The sequence below is a fragment of the Melanerpes formicivorus genome, unplaced genomic scaffold (assembly GCF_026170545.1).
Source record: "Melanerpes formicivorus ecotype bairdi unplaced genomic scaffold, bMelFor1.0.p_v2 SCAF_180, whole genome shotgun sequence".
Taxonomy (NCBI): Eukaryota; Metazoa; Chordata; class Aves; order Piciformes; family Picidae; genus Melanerpes; species Melanerpes formicivorus.
The window spans coordinates 119815-138030 of NW_027142532.1; the positions used below are offsets into that span (position 1 = coordinate 119815).

At 56.0% G+C, this 18216-nt stretch overlaps 1 protein-coding gene across 2 annotated transcripts; it reads left to right on the forward strand.

The window, feature by feature from the left end:
* The first annotated feature begins 50 nt into the window (after nucleotides 1-50).
* LOC137457466 (gastrula zinc finger protein XlCGF57.1-like) lies at nucleotides 51-11402 on the forward strand. 2 transcript variants are annotated; one of them, XM_068169374.1, is made up of 3 exons: nucleotides 51-125; nucleotides 9207-9293; nucleotides 9876-11402. In XM_068169374.1, the coding sequence occupies exon 3, from the start codon at nucleotides 9899-9901 to the stop codon at nucleotides 11105-11107; it is 1209 nt and encodes a 402-aa protein (XP_068025475.1). In that variant the 5' UTR covers nucleotides 51-125; nucleotides 9207-9293; nucleotides 9876-9898; the 3' UTR covers nucleotides 11108-11402. The 2 variants fall into 2 exon arrangements, with proteins under 2 accessions (XP_068025475.1, XP_068025474.1); XM_068169373.1 differs by lacking the exon at nucleotides 51-125 and having other exon boundaries at nucleotides 9261-9449.
* The last annotated feature ends 6814 nt before the right edge of the window (nucleotides 11403-18216 follow it).

Sequence of the window (18216 nt, forward strand, 5' to 3'; positions counted from 1 at the left end):
ATCGCTCTCTGCTCGCCCAGGCTGCTAGGAGGCTGCAGGGGACGGCAGTCGGCAGCTGCCTCTGCTCCGAGCTCTTCCTCCTTCCTCTTCCTGCTGCTGTGCGCCCCTTTGGCCTGGGCTGTGGGGTAGGTGTGGGCAGGCGCGGGGCAGAGTGGGGGCTGCTGGGGTGGGGATCCCTTGGGGCTTGGGGGAGCGGCTGGTGGGGTTGGCATTGGGCTGCGGTGGGGCTGAGGGCTGTGTCCTGGAGCTGGGCTTGAGGAGGGCTCGGTGAGGTGTGGGGCTGGTGTGGGTGGGGCTGTGGGGGGTGGTTGTTGGGGGCTGTGGAGTTGTGGGGGCGTGTGTGAGGTTGGGTGGAACTTGGGGTCGGAGAGGGGCGTGTGAGGGGCTGGTGAGGAGCCCGTGGGGCTGTGTGGGTTTGGGGGTAGGAGTTGGTGGTGGTGGGGGAGGCTGTGTGTGGGTGTGGTGTGGGTCGGGGTGGTGAGGCTTGGAGTGGGGAGTGGTGGGATGGTGCGAGGGGGTGGGTGCGGTTGTGGGGAGCTGTGTGTGGGTCTGGGTCGGGGTGGGTGTGTTTGGGGGTTCGTTGTGGTGCTGTGCTGCTGCCTCCCCCTGGTGGGGGCAGCTGCAGGCCCCCTTTGGCTGCTGCTGTGTTGCAGGTGGAGCCATTGGTGGGCTGCAGGGGCTGTCCCTGGCCCTGTGTCCCTGTGCTGGGGGCTGGGCTGGCAGCAGAGCTGAGGTGGCAGCGGCGCTGTGGGGGCTGCTGTGTGCAGGAGAGGTGGTGGTGAGCGTGGGGTGTGGCTTGCAGCAGAGGCTGCTGTGGGGGTGTGTGGGGGAGCCCTGGGGGTTTGGAGGCTTTGTGCTGGCAGGTGCCGGGCGGCTGCTGTGCTGAAGGGCAGCGGCTGGGCTGAGGGCCAGGCGCGGGGGGGAGCTGTGGGCAGGCTGTGTGCTGGGTGCCGTGGGGGTGTCAGGCGTGGGTGCTGTGCTGAGCCTGAGCTTGGGAGCGCCTGGGGCTGGTGTCAGCTGTGGGGCGGTTTGGCTGTGCTGAGGGTGGTGGCATCCAAGGCCTCTGTGCTCTGCAAGCTCTTGAGGCACAAAGATTCCCTGGGGGGTTGCAGAGTGCTTCTCAGTTTCTCTGCAGGCCTCCTGAGCACAGAAAGGCTCAGGGCAGGAGGAGCTTTTGCTGTGTGACTGCAGGCTGAGAGCTGTGCAGAGCTTTTGTCAGCTGTGCTGGCAGGAAGCATGGTCAGAAGCAGACTGCTGTGCTGCAGCTGCTCTGCCCCTGGGGAAATGCTTGCTGGCAGGCAGCCAAATGAGGCTGAGCTGTTGAGTGTCTGCTTGTGGCTGAGGAACTGCATTTAATTGGACTGAAAGGTTTGGCTTGGGCTGGGGGCAGCCTGTTGTTGATGGTTTTGGTGGTGAGAAGTCCTGCAGCTTCCTTGGAGGAGCTTCAGCAGCAGACAAAGCAATTCCCTTGCTGCTGTTTGCTGTGCAATGAGCTGGGAAGGGAAGGAAATGATTGCTGCAAGTGAGCAAAGCAATTGCAGTGCTCTGCAAGTCTCAGCAGTGCTGTGTCCAGCAGGGCCAGGGCAGGGGTTGTCCTCCTGTCCTGGGCCCTGGGGAGCCCACCCCTGGAATGCTGGGGTCAGTTTTGGGCCCCTGACCCCAAGAAGGACTTTGAGGTTCTGGAGCAGGTGCAGAGAAGGGCAAGAAAGGTGGGGAAGGGTCTGGAGAGCAGGGCTGAGAGGAGCAGGTGAGGGAGCTGTGGGTGTTTAGTGTGGAGAAGAGGAGGCTGAGGGGAGACCTCTTGGCCTCTGGAGCTGCCTGCAAGGAGGCTGCAGTGAGGTGGGGGTTGGGCTCTTGTGCCTTGTCTCAGGTGGCAGAAGGAGAGGAAGTGTCCTGAAATTGTGTCAGGGGAGGCTTAGGTTGGAGAGGAGGAGGAATGAGTTTGGTGGCAGAGTGGTCAGGGCCTGGCAGAGGCTGCCCAGGGAGGCAGTGGAGTGGCCATGGCTGGAGGTGTTGCAGCAAGGTGTGGCCATGGGGCCATGGTTTGGTGTCCCTGGTGGTGTTGGGGCTGGCAGTTGGCCTCAGTGCTGAGAGAGGTCTTTTGCAGGCCAGGCAATTGTGTGGCTGTGTGAGGAAGCTGCCCCAGAGCAAATGCCTCTTAGGTGCTGGAGGTGCTGGGAAGAATGGGAAATGGGAGAGAGTCCTGTGGGGAGGGGAAAGGTTTGGGTTTTGCCTCTGGGCTCCTAGTCTGCCCTTGGAAGTGCCTGGGATTCTTGCAAGCAGTGCTGTCAGCTGGAGCCCTTTGGGGTCAGTTGGTGGTGTGCTGAGAGGGCCAAAGGGAGGTGAGGCTTGGGAAGAGAAGTGGTGAGCAGGAAGCTTGTTGGGTTGTGGGTGGCCAAGGGGTGTGGGTGTGGCTGAGAGGTGTGGAGTGCAGGAGAGCCTTCAAGGCCTTGTGGTGTTGCTGGAGCTGTGGGCTGAGGAAGTGGTGCTGCCAGGCAAGGGCTTGAAGGAGGTTGAAAGTCAAGTGGTGTGGATGGCTTGGTGTGGGGAAGTGTTTGGCTTCTTGTGGGCAAGTGAAGCTTTCCTTGTGCAGGAGGAGAGTGAGAGCCTGGGCTTTGCAATCCCTGGGGCCCTGGAGCCCTTCTGGAGTGGTTTTCTTCTGCAGAGCTTTGCAGCCCAGCTGCAGGTCTGCTGTTGCTGGAAGCTGTTGCTGGTTGTTTTGTGCAGCCTTGGGTGTTGGATCAGTGTCTTGGCTGAGTTTGGTCCTTTCTCTGGTGGCCAAGTTGAGGTCCCTTTGGTTTTGGCAGCTGAGCACAGGTTGAGGCTTTTGCTGCAATGGTTTTTGTGCTGGCAGCATTGTGTGCTGCCAGCTGGAGTGCTGTGTGCAGCTGTGGTGCCCCCAAGAGGGGCAGGAGGTTGAGCTGTTGGAGGGGGTGCAGAGGAGGGCATGGGGGTGGTGAGAGGGCTGTGGCATCTCCCCTGTGTGGGTTGGCTGTAAGAGTTGTGTTTGTTGAGGCTGGAGAGGAGAAGGCTGTGGGGAGAGGTTGGAGCAGCCTTGTGGTAGCTGCTGTGGTCTGCAGGAGAGCTGGGGAGGGACTTTTGTGAGGGGCTGGGAGTGATGGGCTGAGGGGGAGTGGATTGAAGGTTGAGGAGGGCAGATTTGGAGTGGAGCTGGGGAGGAAATAGTTTGGAGTGGGGGTGGTGAGAGCCTGGAGCAGGTTGGGCAGGGAGGTGCTGGCTGCCCCCTCCCTGGAGGTGCTGAGGGTGAGGTTGGCTGAGGGCTTGAGCAGCCTGGTGTGGTGGAAGGTGTCTGTGGGCATGGCAGGGGGTTGGAGCTGTCTGATGTTTGGGGTCCCTTGCAGCCCAAAGCATTCTCTGGCTGCTTGAATTTGGACACTTAACAGAAGTGCAATGAAGGGAACTTGAAATAAGCAAAGTTGTGAAACTGGCTCTGAGCCTGGGGGCTGGGGGTGAGGTTGTTTGCTGGTCCTTAGCTTGGGAGCTGCATCTGAGCTTGGGATCTGGGTCTGCACTTTTGATCTGGGCCTGACCTTGAGGACCTGTTCTGAACTTTGGAGGTGCTGGAGTGCTGTGTGCAGCTCTGGTGCCCCCAAGAGCTTGGGAGCTGGGTCTTGAGCTTGGGTGTGGGTCTGAGCTTGGGGGCTGGGTGTGATGTTGGCTGATGATTCCTGAGCTTGGGAGCTGATTCTGAGCTTGGGAGCTGAGTCTGCACTTTTTATTTGAGTGTGAGCTCGGGGTCTGGTTGTTAAGCTCGAGAAGTGGTTCTGGTCTTAGTTGCTGGTTCTTGGGCTTGGGGGCTGGCTCTGGGCTAGGGAAGTGGTTCTGGGCTCAGCTGCTGCTTTTTGAGCTTGGGGGCAGGCTCTGATCTTGGGAATGAGTTCTGACCTTAGTTGCTGGCTCTGAGCCTGGGAGCTGAGTCTGCACTTTTGATTTGAGTGTGAGCTTGGGTTCTTGAGCTAGGGGTACTGGTGCTGGGCTCAGGAAGTGGTTCTGGGCTTGGGGTCTGGGTCTGATCTTGGGTGCTAGTTCTTGAGCTTGGGAAGTGGTTCTGACCTTAGCTGCTGGCTCTTGAGCTCAGGGACTGGCTCTGGGCTTGGGAAGTAGTTCTGACCTCAGCTGCTGGTTCTTGAGCTCAGGGGCTGGGTCTGAGCTTGGGGGCTGGTTCTTGAGCTTGTGAAGTGGTTCTGACCTTAGCTGCTGGCTCCTGAGCTTGGGGGCTGGCTCTTGAGCGTGTGGGGGCTGGCTCTTGAGCGTGTGGGGGCTGGCTCTTGAGCGTGTGGGGGCTGGCTCTTGAGCGTGTGGGGGCTGGCTCTTGAGCGTGTGGGGGCTGGCTCTTGAGCGTGTGGGGGCTGGCTCTTGAGCGTGTGGGGGCTGGCTCTTGAGCGTGTGGGGGCTGGCTCTTGAGCGTGTGGGGGCTGGCTCTTGAGCGTGTGGGGGCTGGCTCTGACCTTACTGGCTGGCTCTTGAGCGTGTGGGGGCTGGCTCTGGAGCTTGGTTCTGACCTTTGTTGCTGGTACTGGAGCCTGGGGGCTGGTTCCTGAGCTTGGAAAGGGTTCTGACCTTAGGTGCTGGCTTGGAAGCTTGGGAGCTGTTTCTTGAGCTTGGGGGCTGGGTGTGAGCTTGGGAAGTGGTTGTGATCTTAGTTGCTGGTTCTGAGCTTGGGAGCTGAGTCTGCACTTTTGATCTAGGTTCTGAAGCTTGGGTGCTGGTTCTTGAGCTTAGGAAGTGGTTCTGACCTTAGTTGCTGGTTCTGGAGCTTAGGGGCTGGCTCTTGAAATTGGGGGCTGGCTCTGAGCTTGGGAAGTGGTTCTGAGCTTGGGGGCTGACTCTGAGCTTGGAAGTGGTTCTGAGCTTAGCTGCTGGCTCTTGAGCTTGGGAAGTGGTTCTGATTTTATTTTCTGGCTCTTGAGCTTGGGGTCTGGGTGTGAGCTTGGAAAGGGTTCTGACCTTAGTTGCTGGCTCTGGGCTTGGGGTGTGGTTCCTGTCCTCAGGGCCTGGATCCTGAGCTTGTAAATGGCTCTGACCTTGGTTGCTGGCTCTGGAGCTTGGTTCTGGCCCTTGTTGCTGGTTTTGGAGCTTAGGGGCTGGCTCTTGAACTTGAGGGCTGGCTGTGAGCTTGGGAATTGTTCTGACCTTAGTTGCTGGCTCTGAGCTTGGGAGCTGAGTCTGCACTTTTGGTTTAGGTTGCTTGGGTGCTGGTTCTGGAGCCTGGGGGCTGATTCCTGAGCTTGGAAAGGGTTTTGACCTTAGGTGCTGGCTTGGAAGCTGTTTCTTGAGCTTGGGGGCTGGGTGTGAGCTTGGGAAGTGGTTGTGATCTTAGTTGCTGATTATTGAGCTTGGGAGCTGAGTCTGCACTTTTGATCTAGGTTCTGAAGCTTGGGTGCTGGTTCTTGAGCTTAGGAAGTGGTTCTGAGCTTAGCTGCTGGTTCTTGAGCTTGGGAAGTGGTTCTGATTTTATTTTCTGGCTCTTGAGCTTGGGGGCTGGGTGTGAGCTTGGAAAGGGGTTTTGAGCTTAGTTGCTCACTCTGGGCTTGGGGTGTGGTTCTTGATCTCAGGGCCTGTCTGTGAGGTCAGGGGCTGGTTCTTGAGCTTGCTAAGTGATTCTGACCTGAGTTGCTGGCCTGGGAGCTTGGGAGCTGAGTCTGCAGTTTTGGTCTAGGTTCTGGACCTTAGTGGCTGTCTCTTGAGCTTGGGGGCTGGCTCTTGAGCTTGGAATGTGGTTCTGACCTTATTTACTGGCTTGTGAGCTTGGGGCCTGGGTGTGAGCTCTGGAGGTGGCTCTCAGCTTGGGAAGTGTTCTGACCTTAATTGCTGGTTCTTGAGCTCAGGGGCTGGCTCTGAGCTTGGGAAGTGGTTCTGATCTTAGCTGCTGGTGCTGGGCTTGGAGCCTGGATGTGAACTTAGGAGCTGGCTCTGAGCCTGGGGGCTGGTTCTGCATTTCTGATCTGGATTCTTGTGCTTGGGAGCTGACTCTGACCTTAGTTGCTGGTTCTTGAGCTTGGGGGCTGGGTGTGAGCTTGGCCCCTGCCTTGAATTTAAAATGTGAGAGTTCAGGCAGTTGGAAGTTGAAGCTGAGCTGCTTTGCACTGCAGTGCTGCAGAGTTTGTGGTGCTCCAAAGGCAGATCTCAAAGAGCTGCTGCAAGAGTTGAGCTGAAGTGGCACAGTGCCCTGCAGAGGCAAAAGCTTTTCCCTGCCAGTCAGCCATTGGAATCATCCCCCCAGGGCAGTGGTGGATTGCCCTGCAGGGCAGAGTTGGAAGGCTCAGCTTGGCAGGGGGCTGGGCCAGCTCCTTTCCAGTCCAGTGTCAGCTGGCAAGGTTGGAGCAGCTGAGCCTTGGGGTCCCTTGCAGCCTGGCATTGTGTGGCAGCAGAGCTGTGCTGCTGGTTTTGAGGGCACTTGGAAAGCTTCTGGAGCATTTGTGCAGAGTGTGCAAGACATCCCTGAGCCTAGCAACTCCCTCAGCTCTCTTCAGAATGAACTCTGCAGAGCTGGAAGAGCTTTCCAGGAATTTGGCAGAGGTTTGGAGGAGTTTGGAAGGGATTTTGGTTCTCCTCCTCCTTGTCCTCTTCCTTGTCCTCCTCTGCCTCATCTTTTTCCTGCTCTCCCTGGAGGCTGCCCTTAGACTCCTAGAATCCTGGAGTGGTTTGGGTTGTCAGGGAGCTGCAAAAGTGATGCAGTCCAAGCCCCTCTGCAGTCAGCAGGGACATCCTGCACTAGCTCAGGTTGCCCAGAGCCCTGTCCAGCCTTACCTTGAACATCTGCAGGGCTGGGACCTCAACCCCCTCCCTGGGCAACCTGTTGCAGTGTTCCAGCAGGCTCCTGGTGCAGAACTTGTTCCTCACCTCCAATCTCAATCTGCTCTGCTCTGGTTTGAAGCCATTGCCTCTGGTGCTGTCCCTGCAGGCTTTGCAAAGAGTCCCTCTGCAGCCTTCTTGTAGTCCCCTTCAGGTACCAGAAGGTCACTCTTAGGTCTCCCCAGAGTCTTCTCTTCTCCTCTCCAGGCTGATCACCCCCAGCTCCCTCAGCCTGTCCTGGTAGCAGAGCTGCTCCAAGCCCCTGATCATTTTTGTGTCCCTCCTCTGGACCCTCTCCATCAGGTCCATGTCCTTCCTGTGTTGATGGCTCCAGAGCTGGCTGCAGTGCTGCAGGTGAAGTCTCAGCAGAGCACAGCCAAGTGCCAGGATGGCCTCTGTCCATCTCTGGCCCTGCTGCTTTTGGTGCAGCCCAGGCTGCCCTTGGCCTTGTGGGCTGCAGGCTCCCCCTGTCTGTTCCTGTCCAGCTTCTTGTCCAGCAGCACCCCCCAGTGCTTTTCTGCAGGGCTGCTTCCTATCCCCTCCTCCCCCAGCCTGTCCTGATTGTGAGGATTGTGCCAGGCCAGGGGCAGGACCCTGCCCTTGCTCTTGTTGAAGCTCAGGAGGTTGCTCTGGGCCCCCTCTGCAGCTTGTCTGCTTGAGCTCCTCCAACTTGTTCTGCAGGGTATTGCCTTAGGTTTCAGGAGGCAGAGAGGCTCTCTTTGAGCCTTGCCAAAGGAGTTGATGACACTTTGTGGTGTCCCTCTGGACTCTGCTGTCCCTTCTGGAGATCTCTACTCTCTGGTGTAAGACATCCCAGTGCCTTCCATCCACCACAGGGATTCTCCTCCATGCTCTCATCCAGGGGTTTCTGTTGGGCATTGCTGGCTCTGTAGGTCAGCCCTGGGGACTTGGTGGGGCCCTGTGGACTCTCTGAGGGCAGCAAGTGAGTGCAGCTGGAGCAATGGATGGAGAGATGGAGGGTGAAGGCTGCAGGGGGTGGGAGGGCTTAGTTCAGCAGCTGTGTGGCTCTGCCTGGCTCCTGCCTACAATGGTGCTGGCAACAGCTGACCCCAGAAGCTCAAAGCTGCAAACCCTACCTGGCTCAGAACAGTCCCTCACCTCTCCTGACATCCAGCGCAGCCCAAGCAGGCACTCAGGGCTCCTAGCCACACAGCCCAGCCATCCCCCATGGCAGGAGTCACCTGAGGTCTCTCTCCCTCTCTGTCCCCCTTGCTCTCATCAGTTGCTGCCTGAGGTGGCTGCAGGGTCCCTCCCCAGCCCTCATCTGTAACCCCCCCTTGGCTTGGTGCTGTTCTTTCAGCCCTCCAGCTGATCCCAGCCTTTAGTCTCAGGCCCCTTCCATTCTTGTGCTGCTGCTTCCAGCCCAGTTCCTTAGATGCTTCCTCAGCCACAGCATTTCCCACTCCACCCTTCCAGCTGCAGTGGCAGTGGAGATGAGGGACCCAGGGCCATGGGACACCCGAGGCAGCAGGGCCATGGATGTGCTGGGAATGAGGGAAGGGCCTGGGAGTGGTCAGGCAGGAATTAGGCCTTGTCCCCCAAAAAGGAGGAGAGGATGCAGGGCCCAGGTGGCAAATGTGTGTGCAGGGAATGGCAGAATCTGGCAGCATTTGAGGAGGTGAAAGGAGTGAATTGTGCTGCAGCTCTGCCTGTGTCAGCTGAGAGATGAACAGCAGCCCATGGGCACTGTGGCCTCCCACCAAACCTCATTTTTCTCTTGGGGATGTGGAGTGGCAGCTCCAGGAGAACTGCAAAGAGCAAGCTGAGAGAAATGGTCAGGGAGAGAAGGAAGCAAAACCCTTTCCAGTGAGTCTCTTTGGGCTGCAGGTGTGTGAAGGGTGCTGGAGGTGTGAGGTTTGGGCAGGAGCCAGAGACTCCTCCAGCATCCCAGTGAGGGCTGAAGAGGTTTAGCAAGAAGCTGCCCAAGTCCCTTCCCCTTTTGATGCACATTCAGAAAGCATGAAGCTCCCTTTGTGTGTGTCCTGAGGGCTGCTGTGATCTTCTCTTGGGGAGTGGGCAGCAGAGAGTTGTGTGCAGGGCAGAGCTGAGCACAGAGTGGGTGTGGTGGGTGCCTGGGTAGGCAGTGGGAGGAAGCTTTAGGCAAGGCCTGGGAGAGGCTGTGTGGAGGCAGCTGTGTTGTGGTGCTGGCCTGCAGCTGTGTGCTGGGGACTGTGTGCTGGGCAAGGAGCTGAGTGTGCACTTGTTGAGGCCTCCCATCTTGAGCAGCCCTGGCTGTGTGCTGTGGCTGTGCTGCTGGGCTTGGGAGCTGCCCCCAGCAAGGCTGAGCTGTGCTGCCTGGTGCTGGGCAGTGCTGAGCCATCCCTTGCAGGTCAGTGCTCTCCTCTGAGCCCTTTGCTTCTCTCTGTCAGGGGCTGAGTCCTCTCTCCATCATTCCTGTCCCTGTGTGCTGGGGAAGAGCAGAGTTTGCAGAACTACCCCTTGGAGCAGCCCAACAGGTAAGAAACCCAGAGTGGGTTAACAGCAGGATCCTATGCCCCCAGGGCAGCCATTAGCCTCCTCCACCTCCTCCTGTGCAGCATATTTCACCTCTCCAGGAGCTCTGAGGCACATCAGGTGTTGTGGGAGTTGAGGAATGCTCCAGGCTGCTGGGGGTGAGTTGTGAGCAGGGGATGATGTTTGGGGGTTGGGATCTGTAGGGTGGTGGGAGAAGGTTGGAGGTGGTTTGGTGTTCCTTGTTCAGTGCTGCTGCCTCCATTGTCTGAGCCAGGGGAGATCAAAGGACAGGGCCTGGGCCAGGAACCACCCTGCCAATGTCACCAGGCTCGAGAGTAGGACAAGACCACTTGTAAGCCCCAGGGTACCTCAGAGCACTGATCACAGGAACCTGGAGTCTCAGCACAGGTATTGGAGGTCTGTGCCCACACTGTAGCAGAAACTGAAGGTTTGAGGTCCCCTCTGCATTCTCTTCTCCAGCTGGGTGTTGGGAGGTGTTGGGAGTCAGGGACTGTCATGAACCAGGCAGTATCTGAGGGTTTGAGGTCCTGGGCTCAGGTGCTTCCATCTTCCCTATTGCACAGCTGTGACCCCTTCCTGCCACAGTATGACCTCACAGAAGGACCCAGGCAAGAGCTGGGAAGAGAAGCAGCACCCAGAGATCAAGTTGGAGAAACCAGTGTGCAGTCCCAAGGGAGACGAGGATGAGGAGGAAAAAGAGGACAAGATGGAGGATGATGCTGAGAATGATAACTGTGAAGAGGAGGATAACGATGATGATGAAGGCGACCAGGATGAGGGGGAGGAATGTATGGAGGAGGATGAAGCCAGAGCAGGTCCCTCAGTGTCACCCAAAGAGCTGAATCAGTGCCTTGAGTGTGGGCAGAGCTTCCCAGGTAGCTCAGAGCTAGTTAAGCACCTCTGCCCTCAGCCTGGCACTCGTCCCTTCGTTTGTGGTGACTGTGGCAAGAGGTTCCGCTGGAACTCTGAGCTCATCCAACACCGCCGCACCCACACTGGTGAGAAACCATTCACCTGTGCTGACTGCGGACAGAGGTTCACCCAGCGCGGCAATCTCACTCGGCACCGCCGAACCCACACTGGAGAGAAACCTTTCCTCTGTCTCGACTGTGGGCAGGGCTTCACCCAGCGAGGTCATCTCACCCAGCACCGCCACACCCACACTGGAGAGAAATCTTTCACCTGTGCTGACTGCAGACAGAGCTTCACCCAGCGCTATAGTCTCAACCAGCACTGCCTCACTCACACTGGAGAGAGGCCTTTCTCTTGTGACAGCTGTGGCAAGCGGTTCAGGCAGATCTCTCATCTTATGCAACACCACCTCACCCACAGCAGTGAGAAGGCCTTCACCTGCAGGGACTGCGGCAAGAGCTTCAAACGCAGCTCCACTCTCACCATCCATCGCCGCATCCACACTGGAGAGCATCTGTTCCCCTGTGCTGAGTGCAGCAAGAGCTTTACCACGAGTACTGCATTAATCCAGCACCAACTCATCCATAATGGTGAGAAACCTTACAGCTGTACCGACTGCGGCAAGAGCTTCACCCAGAACGTACACCTCACAGAGCACCGTCGTGTGCACACTGGCGAGAAGTCTTTCAGCTGTGCTGAGTGCGGCCAGGCCTTCAGCCGTAGGAGCTATCTCATTTACCACCACCGCACCCACACTGGTGAGAAACCTTTCACCTGTGCTGACTGTGGGAAGAGCTTCACCGAGAAGCGATCCCTCAACAAGCACCGCTGCACCCACACCAGAGAGCAGCCTGCACTGGAGGGGAGGCATAACTCCACCTAGAATCTGTTGGGTAATCGTGACCCCTCTGAGAGGGCCTCTCCAGCATCAAAATCTCTTTTTCCTTTGCAGTTCTCAGGGACTGGGGGGTACCAGCAGCAACAAACACCTCCTGCCCATCTGAACACCAATTATTGCTAATGAGAACAATTACAGTGCTGAGTCGGCACAGCTGGAGCGCCCAGTGGAGCTGGGCAGGGCTTCGCCAGGGTCTGTCTGGTTCTTCCCCAATGCTTTGTGTCTCCCTGGGGTAAGAAACCCTCTGTCTGTTGACCAATTGTGTCAATAAAACCCAAAAGTTACCCAAATCCTGTCTGTTTGCTTTTATTTCAGATACCCCTGCCTCAATGCCTGAATTTTGGGGGCATTTGCTCCCAAGGCATGGGGTGGAGCTGTGTTCCCCGTCGAGGGAAGGCAAAATGAGGTTCTCAGAGGAGTCTTGAGGGGCATCTCAGAGGCATTCTGCAGGGGCTTTCAGGTGATCTTAGATGTTTGGGATTTGGATGGTCCTGGGACTGACTTTTGGGATCTTTGGAGGGTGTAGGGGGAAGCTGATGGAGATCATTGGAAGAACTCAGAAAGCTTCTGTTGGCTTTTCACTCTGGGGCTGGAACAGGTTGAAGAGCTGAGAAGAGTTTAAGCTGCCTGTTCCCCCCCAAAACAGAAGGGAGGGAAAAATACACACATGAATCAAAAAACCCTCTGGGCTGAGATAAGGACTTGTGATAAGCTCAAAAGAGTTGAATCCAAATGAGATCCCATAATGCACACTGACCTGAGGCTGTTTGCAGAAAGAAGCACAGCAGTGAGCAGCAGTAGCCAGGAGTTAAACACCTGCAGCCCTCCCCCTCAGCAAAGAGCCGGCACCTGAGAGCCAGAACCCAACAGCAGCAACCAGAACAGGAAGCCTCCCATGTTGCCAACTGAACTTCAAGCCCTGTAGTACTTTGCTCCAGCCAGCACTGTCCCTGTGAAGGTGGCATGAGGCAGGATGGAGTAATGGCAGCAAATTTTCAACTTAACCTTTGACATTCCCAAGCCCTCATTCTGTGCCACCTGCACCATGCCCAGCAGCAATCAGCAGCACACCTCAGGCACTGTCCATTCTCACTCCACAGGAAGTTGCTTTGCAGTACCCAGAGGGCTGCTCACTGCAGGTGCTCTGCAGCTCCACTCTGTTCCAGCACAGTCTGGATCAGTCCATGCCCAGTCCAAATGCTGCAAATGCTGGGGCTGTGTTTCTAGCTCTGGGGCAGTCTGAGACCAGTGACTCCTTCCATGCCTCCAAGTGAAAGCAAACTGTGGCTTGCATCCCAGTACTCAGCTTCCAACACATCCAGGTGTGGGGATCCTCCTGTCACACCAGAAACACAGATGGGTTCCACCCCTTGTGGTTTGATGGTGTCAGAGCACTCTGGGCACCTGTATCTACTAAAGCTTTATCCTCTCATGGCTTCAACTTGCCAGGCCATTGGTTCTGTACAGTCCAACAAACCAATTTGTCTCTCCCTTCCATCTGGTTGGAGGCAGAGCCCCTCTAATTCTACCTTGGGTCCCTTGCATCTCGTGAAGATGCTTTGGGAGTCCCTTCAGGAGGACCAGAAGCAGTTTCAGCTTCCCTGCTCTTCTTCGGCCATTTCCCAGTGGACACTGAGGCAGCATCTCTGGGGGGACAATTCCCCTGTAAGTCACAGACTCCTGCAGCCAGGACTGGATTGGGTTTTCCCTTCCACTTCCTCCCTATGGTCATACAGGTAAAGCAGAGGGTGTGCTGTGCTGTGTGCCTCCCAGATTCTGTCCCTTGGACAGGGGAGCAGCTGCTCCTCATGGCTGAAACACAGGACTGTACAGGTGGGGAATAAAATCTTCTTCTGGAGCTGATGGAACTCCTGGGACAGTTCCTTCACAGCTGAGACACAGGCCTGGACAGAGGAGCAGAGATTTCCTTTGCCTTGCTGGGGCCTGCTGCTTGTTTCATCCACTCTTTGTCCTTGGCCATCTTCCAAAGCCAGAGATAAGAACCAAGCCAGCAGCCCTGGATCTTCCTCTTGTTCCCATGGGGACCCTGATCCCTCCTGGTCCTTTGCAGGATCAGCTGCTTTCCTTGTAAGCTTCTTTTTCCCAACAGATTTAGTTTCTATTCACAGGCAGCAGTGTTGGGTTGGTGGAACCACCTCTGCAGAACGTTTGTGCCTGGGCACTTCAGACGAACCAAATGAGTTCTAGAATTTAGAGTTGAAACTGATTGGAAAAGCAGTGGGGGAGGGGTTTGTCGGTGACCGGCAAACCCTCAACCCAGGACAGTATCAGCACTACCTGAACCCAAATTCTATAAAGCAAAGGTTTGGCTTCCTCACGAGCTGAGAACCTCATGAAATCTTTCCTTGGTGATGTGTTTAGAGTCCTGACAGCGCAGCACGGCTGTGCCCTCATGAGGAACTAGAGAACGGCGCCGACCGCGTGGCTGTGCCGCAGGGTTGCTGCTTCTCCCAGAGCACAAAGGTCCTGGAGCCTCCCAGGGGAAGCTTCAGAGGCTTTTGCCGCTGGCTCCATGAAGCACAGCACCTGGCAAAGGTTCCCCGCTGTGGGGGCTGTAGTGCTTCAGGACCGGTGGTGCACAGGGGCTGCCATGGTTTCCTCCCGTGGTGATGGTTCATGCGGCAGTTGACCCCACGCTCCATGGCACTGCCCCCAGCTGGGCAACAGTGGCAATGTGCAGCGAGGCCTTCTGGAGCTGCTTCAAGTCCCGGGCGAGGCGGACCGTAGCGGCACAGAGACGCACGCAGGCATAGGCACGGACACCAGCGTGGGGGGCACTTGTTTACCAAACAACTCCTATTTACCATTTGCCCCAAAGAATACTGCTCCAGTCAGCACCCACTGCTAACACAATAATTAACCAATCAACTGATACTCTGCCAAATAACCATAAGCACACGCAGTAAACAGGGTAAACGAACATGTAGCCTGGGCCTTGTTTACCACAGGGGTGGAAACATGCCCAGGCAGATTGCTTACCTGGACTCAGTGGTGCCAAGGTCCCCCCGCCCAACTCCAGAAGGGAGGGGGGAGAAAGGGGGTTTGAGTCACACACACAGAAGCATGTTCTGGTAATATTTGGGGCACAATCCTGGTCATAAGCACCATTCACTACAAGAGGCAGCTGATCCTGGCACAGGCTGCTTCTCTGATGCAGCTGCCATGCCTGTGGCACTGTCTGTAGGTCCAGAGACCTTCTCTTGCCCCTGAGCCCTCTGCACAGAGATGAGAAGGGCTTGAGAGCCATGGGCCAGGCCCAAGCACATTGCAGTGATTTCTGTCTCTCAGGAACTCCCAGGCTGACAACAGACTTTTCCCAAACCTTTCCCCAGCTGGGGAGGATTTTGCACTTACTCAGGGCTGAAATTCCAAAACATCAGGGGTGACCACCAGCCTAAGAATTTGCCCCTTCCCTCCCCCACCCCCTGCCACTCCTCAGTACCCAACATCAGGGCAGATCTCACTGTGGTTTCCTTGGGAGTGTCCTGTATTGCTCTGGATGAAACCAGAGCAAGCTGCCCAGCAGTGGGCAGCACATCTCTGAGTCATTGCCCTAAGCTAACACTGAGCACCCGCAGCAGCACAAACAGGATCTCCTTTGGATTCAGAGACCTGTGACAGTTCAGAGGGTCACAGGTGACAGGATGTTAGGGGCTTGGAGGGACCTCTGGGGAACCCTGGGTCCCCCTGCCAAAACAGGACCATAGAATCTGGTGCAGGTCTCACATCAACACATCAAGACAGGGCTGGAAAGTCTCCAGAGAGGGAGGCTCCACAACCTCCCTGGGCAGCCTGTTCCAGGGCTCTGTCACCCTTACAGTCAAGAAGTTCTTCCTGCTGTTGAAGTAGAACTTCCTGTGCTGCAGTTTCCATCCATTGCCCCTTGTCCTATCCCAGGGCACAAGTGAGCACAGGCTGCCCCTGCCTCTTGCTTCCTGACCCCCAGCCCTCAGCCCTCATATATAGATAGACATCGATCAGTCTTTTCCTTTCCAGACTAAACAGACCCAGACCTCTCAGCCTCTCCTCATCAGGCAGTGCTGCAGTCCCTTCAGCATTCTCACACCCTTTGCAGCAGATCCCTGTCCCTCTTGACCTGGGGAGCCCTCAACTGGATGCAATATTCCAGGTGGGGCCTCACCAGGGCAGAGTAGAGGGAGAGGAGAACCTCCCTGGATCTGCTGGCCACACTCTTCCAAAGGCACCCCAGCATCCCATTGGCCTTCCTAGCCACCAGGGCACATTGCTGTCCCATGCAGATCTTGCTGCCCACCACAACTCCCAGGTCCTCCATGGGGCTGCTCTCTAACTATTTGTTCCCTTGAGTGCTGTAGGGTTCACATTGCTCTGGACATTGCATGGTGCAGATCACCTCCAGTGAATCTGAGGCTCCCCAGAAATTGCCAGTGGGTTCCTCTTAATCACATGGATCCTGTCCCAGCAGGCACTAGTGCAGGAGAAGGAACAGCAGACTGAAGAGAAGGAGAAAAGGAACTGAAAATCTCATCACCTGAATCTAGAAAGCAAGCCCTTGGTAGCAAATGTCCATTCTGGATGGACACAGAACACAACACAGAGAGCTGATGAGAGCAACTGCTGGGGGTGCACCAACTGCCCTGAGAACCCTAAGGAAGGGCTGGAGGGGGGAGGGCATTCATTGGAATTCCATTACCTGATAATACCTCTTGGGCATACTGAGAATCATAGAATTGCTAGGGATGGAAGGGACCTCAAGGATCATCCAGCTTGAAGCCCCCTGCCATGGGCAGGGACACCTGACACCAGAGCAGGTTGCTCACAGCCACACCCAGACTGGCCTTCAAAGCCTCCAGGGATGAGACTTCCACCACCTCCCTGGGCAACCTGTGCCAGTGTCTCTCGACCCTCAAGGGGAAGAATTTCTTCCTCACATCCAATCTGAATCTCCCCACTTCAAGTTTTGCTCCATTCCTCCCAGTCCTATCCCTACCCAGCACCCTAAAAAGTCCCTCCCCAGCTTTTTTGTAGCCTCCTTCAGATACTGGAAGGCCACAAGAAGGACTCCTTGGAGCCTTCTCTTCTCCAGACTGAACAGCCCCAACTCCCTCAGTCTGTCCTCATAGCAGAGCAGCTCCAGCCCTCTGCTCATCCCCATGGCCCTTCTCTGGATGCCTTCCAGCCCCTACAGATCCTTCTTGTAATAGATGCTGCAGAACTGGACACAGAGCTCCAGGTGGGGGCTGACCAGGGTGGAGCAGATTGGGAGAATCACCTCCCTGGCCCTGCTGGCCACATTGCTCTTGATGCAGCCCAGGATACAATTGGCTCTCTGGGCTGCAAGTGCACACTGGTGGCTCCTGTTGAGCTTGTGGATGAACACTTCCCTTAAGGATAATCCAGAATTTGAAGCACAGGATGGGGATGAAAGAGGCTCCTGATCCAAAAAAGAGAGATTCCAAATGTGTCCAGAGATGCAACCTAACTGATTAGCAAACATTGACTGCCTGAAGTCAAGGAACCTCTGTGGGAAAAACACTCAGGCTGTGCATCCATCCAGGCTGTCACCATAATGAGGAAAAAACACACAGGGTGGGCAGCACCAGGAGGAAAGGGAAAGTATTGGAGATGTGGCAGTAAAGGCAGGAAAAGATTGCCCCTCAGCTGGTCAGGAATCTGTGCCCCTGGGGCAGTGCTCCCAAATACAACTGTGGCTGATCAGTGAGAGACTCCAAGCTGGGTCCAAGGAGATGTGAAATGGCACAAATGAAACAATGCTGCAAAGGAAAGGGCCTCTGCTTGGCACAGCTTAGCTTGATGGTTTCTGCCTTGCTCAGGAGAAAGTGAAGCAGAAAAGGCCATGGTGAAGACCTCTGCTCTCCCAGTCCTCTGGAATAGGACTGCAGGTGCAGGATCAGCTTCCCAGGGAGGAGTGAAACAGGTTGCAGAAATAGCTGCTCAGGAGGGAATGGCTCCAGGCATGGTCTTTGCCTCAGAAGGAGGAGTGGGCACAGCACTGAACACAAGGTGTTGTGTTTCCATGGATCAGAGAGGAAGGACATGCATAGACATGGGTGAGAGATGGGAACAAAGCAGGATTGTGCAGGAAGGAGTAGCCAGCACAAGTTCTGCACCACGAGGGTAATGGAACACTGGAACAGGTTGCCCAGGGAGGTGGTTAGGGTCCCATCCCTGGAGAGATTCAAGGTAAGGCTTGACAGTGCTCTGGGCAACCTGATCTAGTTGAGGATGTCCCTGGGAAGGTTGGACAAGATAACGTTTGGAGGTCCCTTCCAGCCCAGCCCATTCTGTGATCAGTGAGATATGGGAACCAAGCAGATTCTGCATGAAGTGCAAAAGGAAGACAACACCTGGGGCTTCTCAGAGCTCTGGGCCTGGCTATGGTTGTGGATTCCTGCCTTGGGCTTCAGTCTCAAGAAGTTGGTTGGAGCAATAATCCTGAGCTTGTTCAGCTTTGTTTGCATGGCTGTTGTAGTGCAGGGCATGTGTGAGTGCTGGTCTGCTTGAGGGAGCAGAACAGGGGACAGCAAGGGCCTCTCTGGGAAGAGCTGGGGCAAATGTCACCTTCAAGAGCAGGCCCTAAGCCTCTGTCTTCTCCTAAGCTCCCATTTCAAGGACCAGGCCTAAGGCCTGTCTGCAGTTCATAGAGCAATACTGAGCAAGACTTTCCTGAGGTTCTTTTCCCTTCTTTCTGTTGCTTTTGGGAGACTCATGAGTTTCTCATTCTATCAGCTGGGCAGGAGATGTTCTCCTCACCTTTCACTACATGTTTTGGAATCTCTTGGGTTTGTCACAAGACATTGCTTTGGTCACCTTCAAACCTGGGAAACACAGAATCAACCAGGTTGGCAACGACCTCAGAGATCATCAAGTCCAAACTACCACCCAACACCCCTTGACACCTAAACCATGGCTCCAAGTGCCACATCCAATCTTTCTTTGAACACCTCCAGTGATGGTGACTCCACCACCTCCCTGGGCAGCACATTCCAGTGGCCAATTCCTCTTTCTGGGAAGAACTTTCTCCTAACCTTGAGCCTAAACTTCCTCTGGTGTTGCCAAATATTAAATATTAA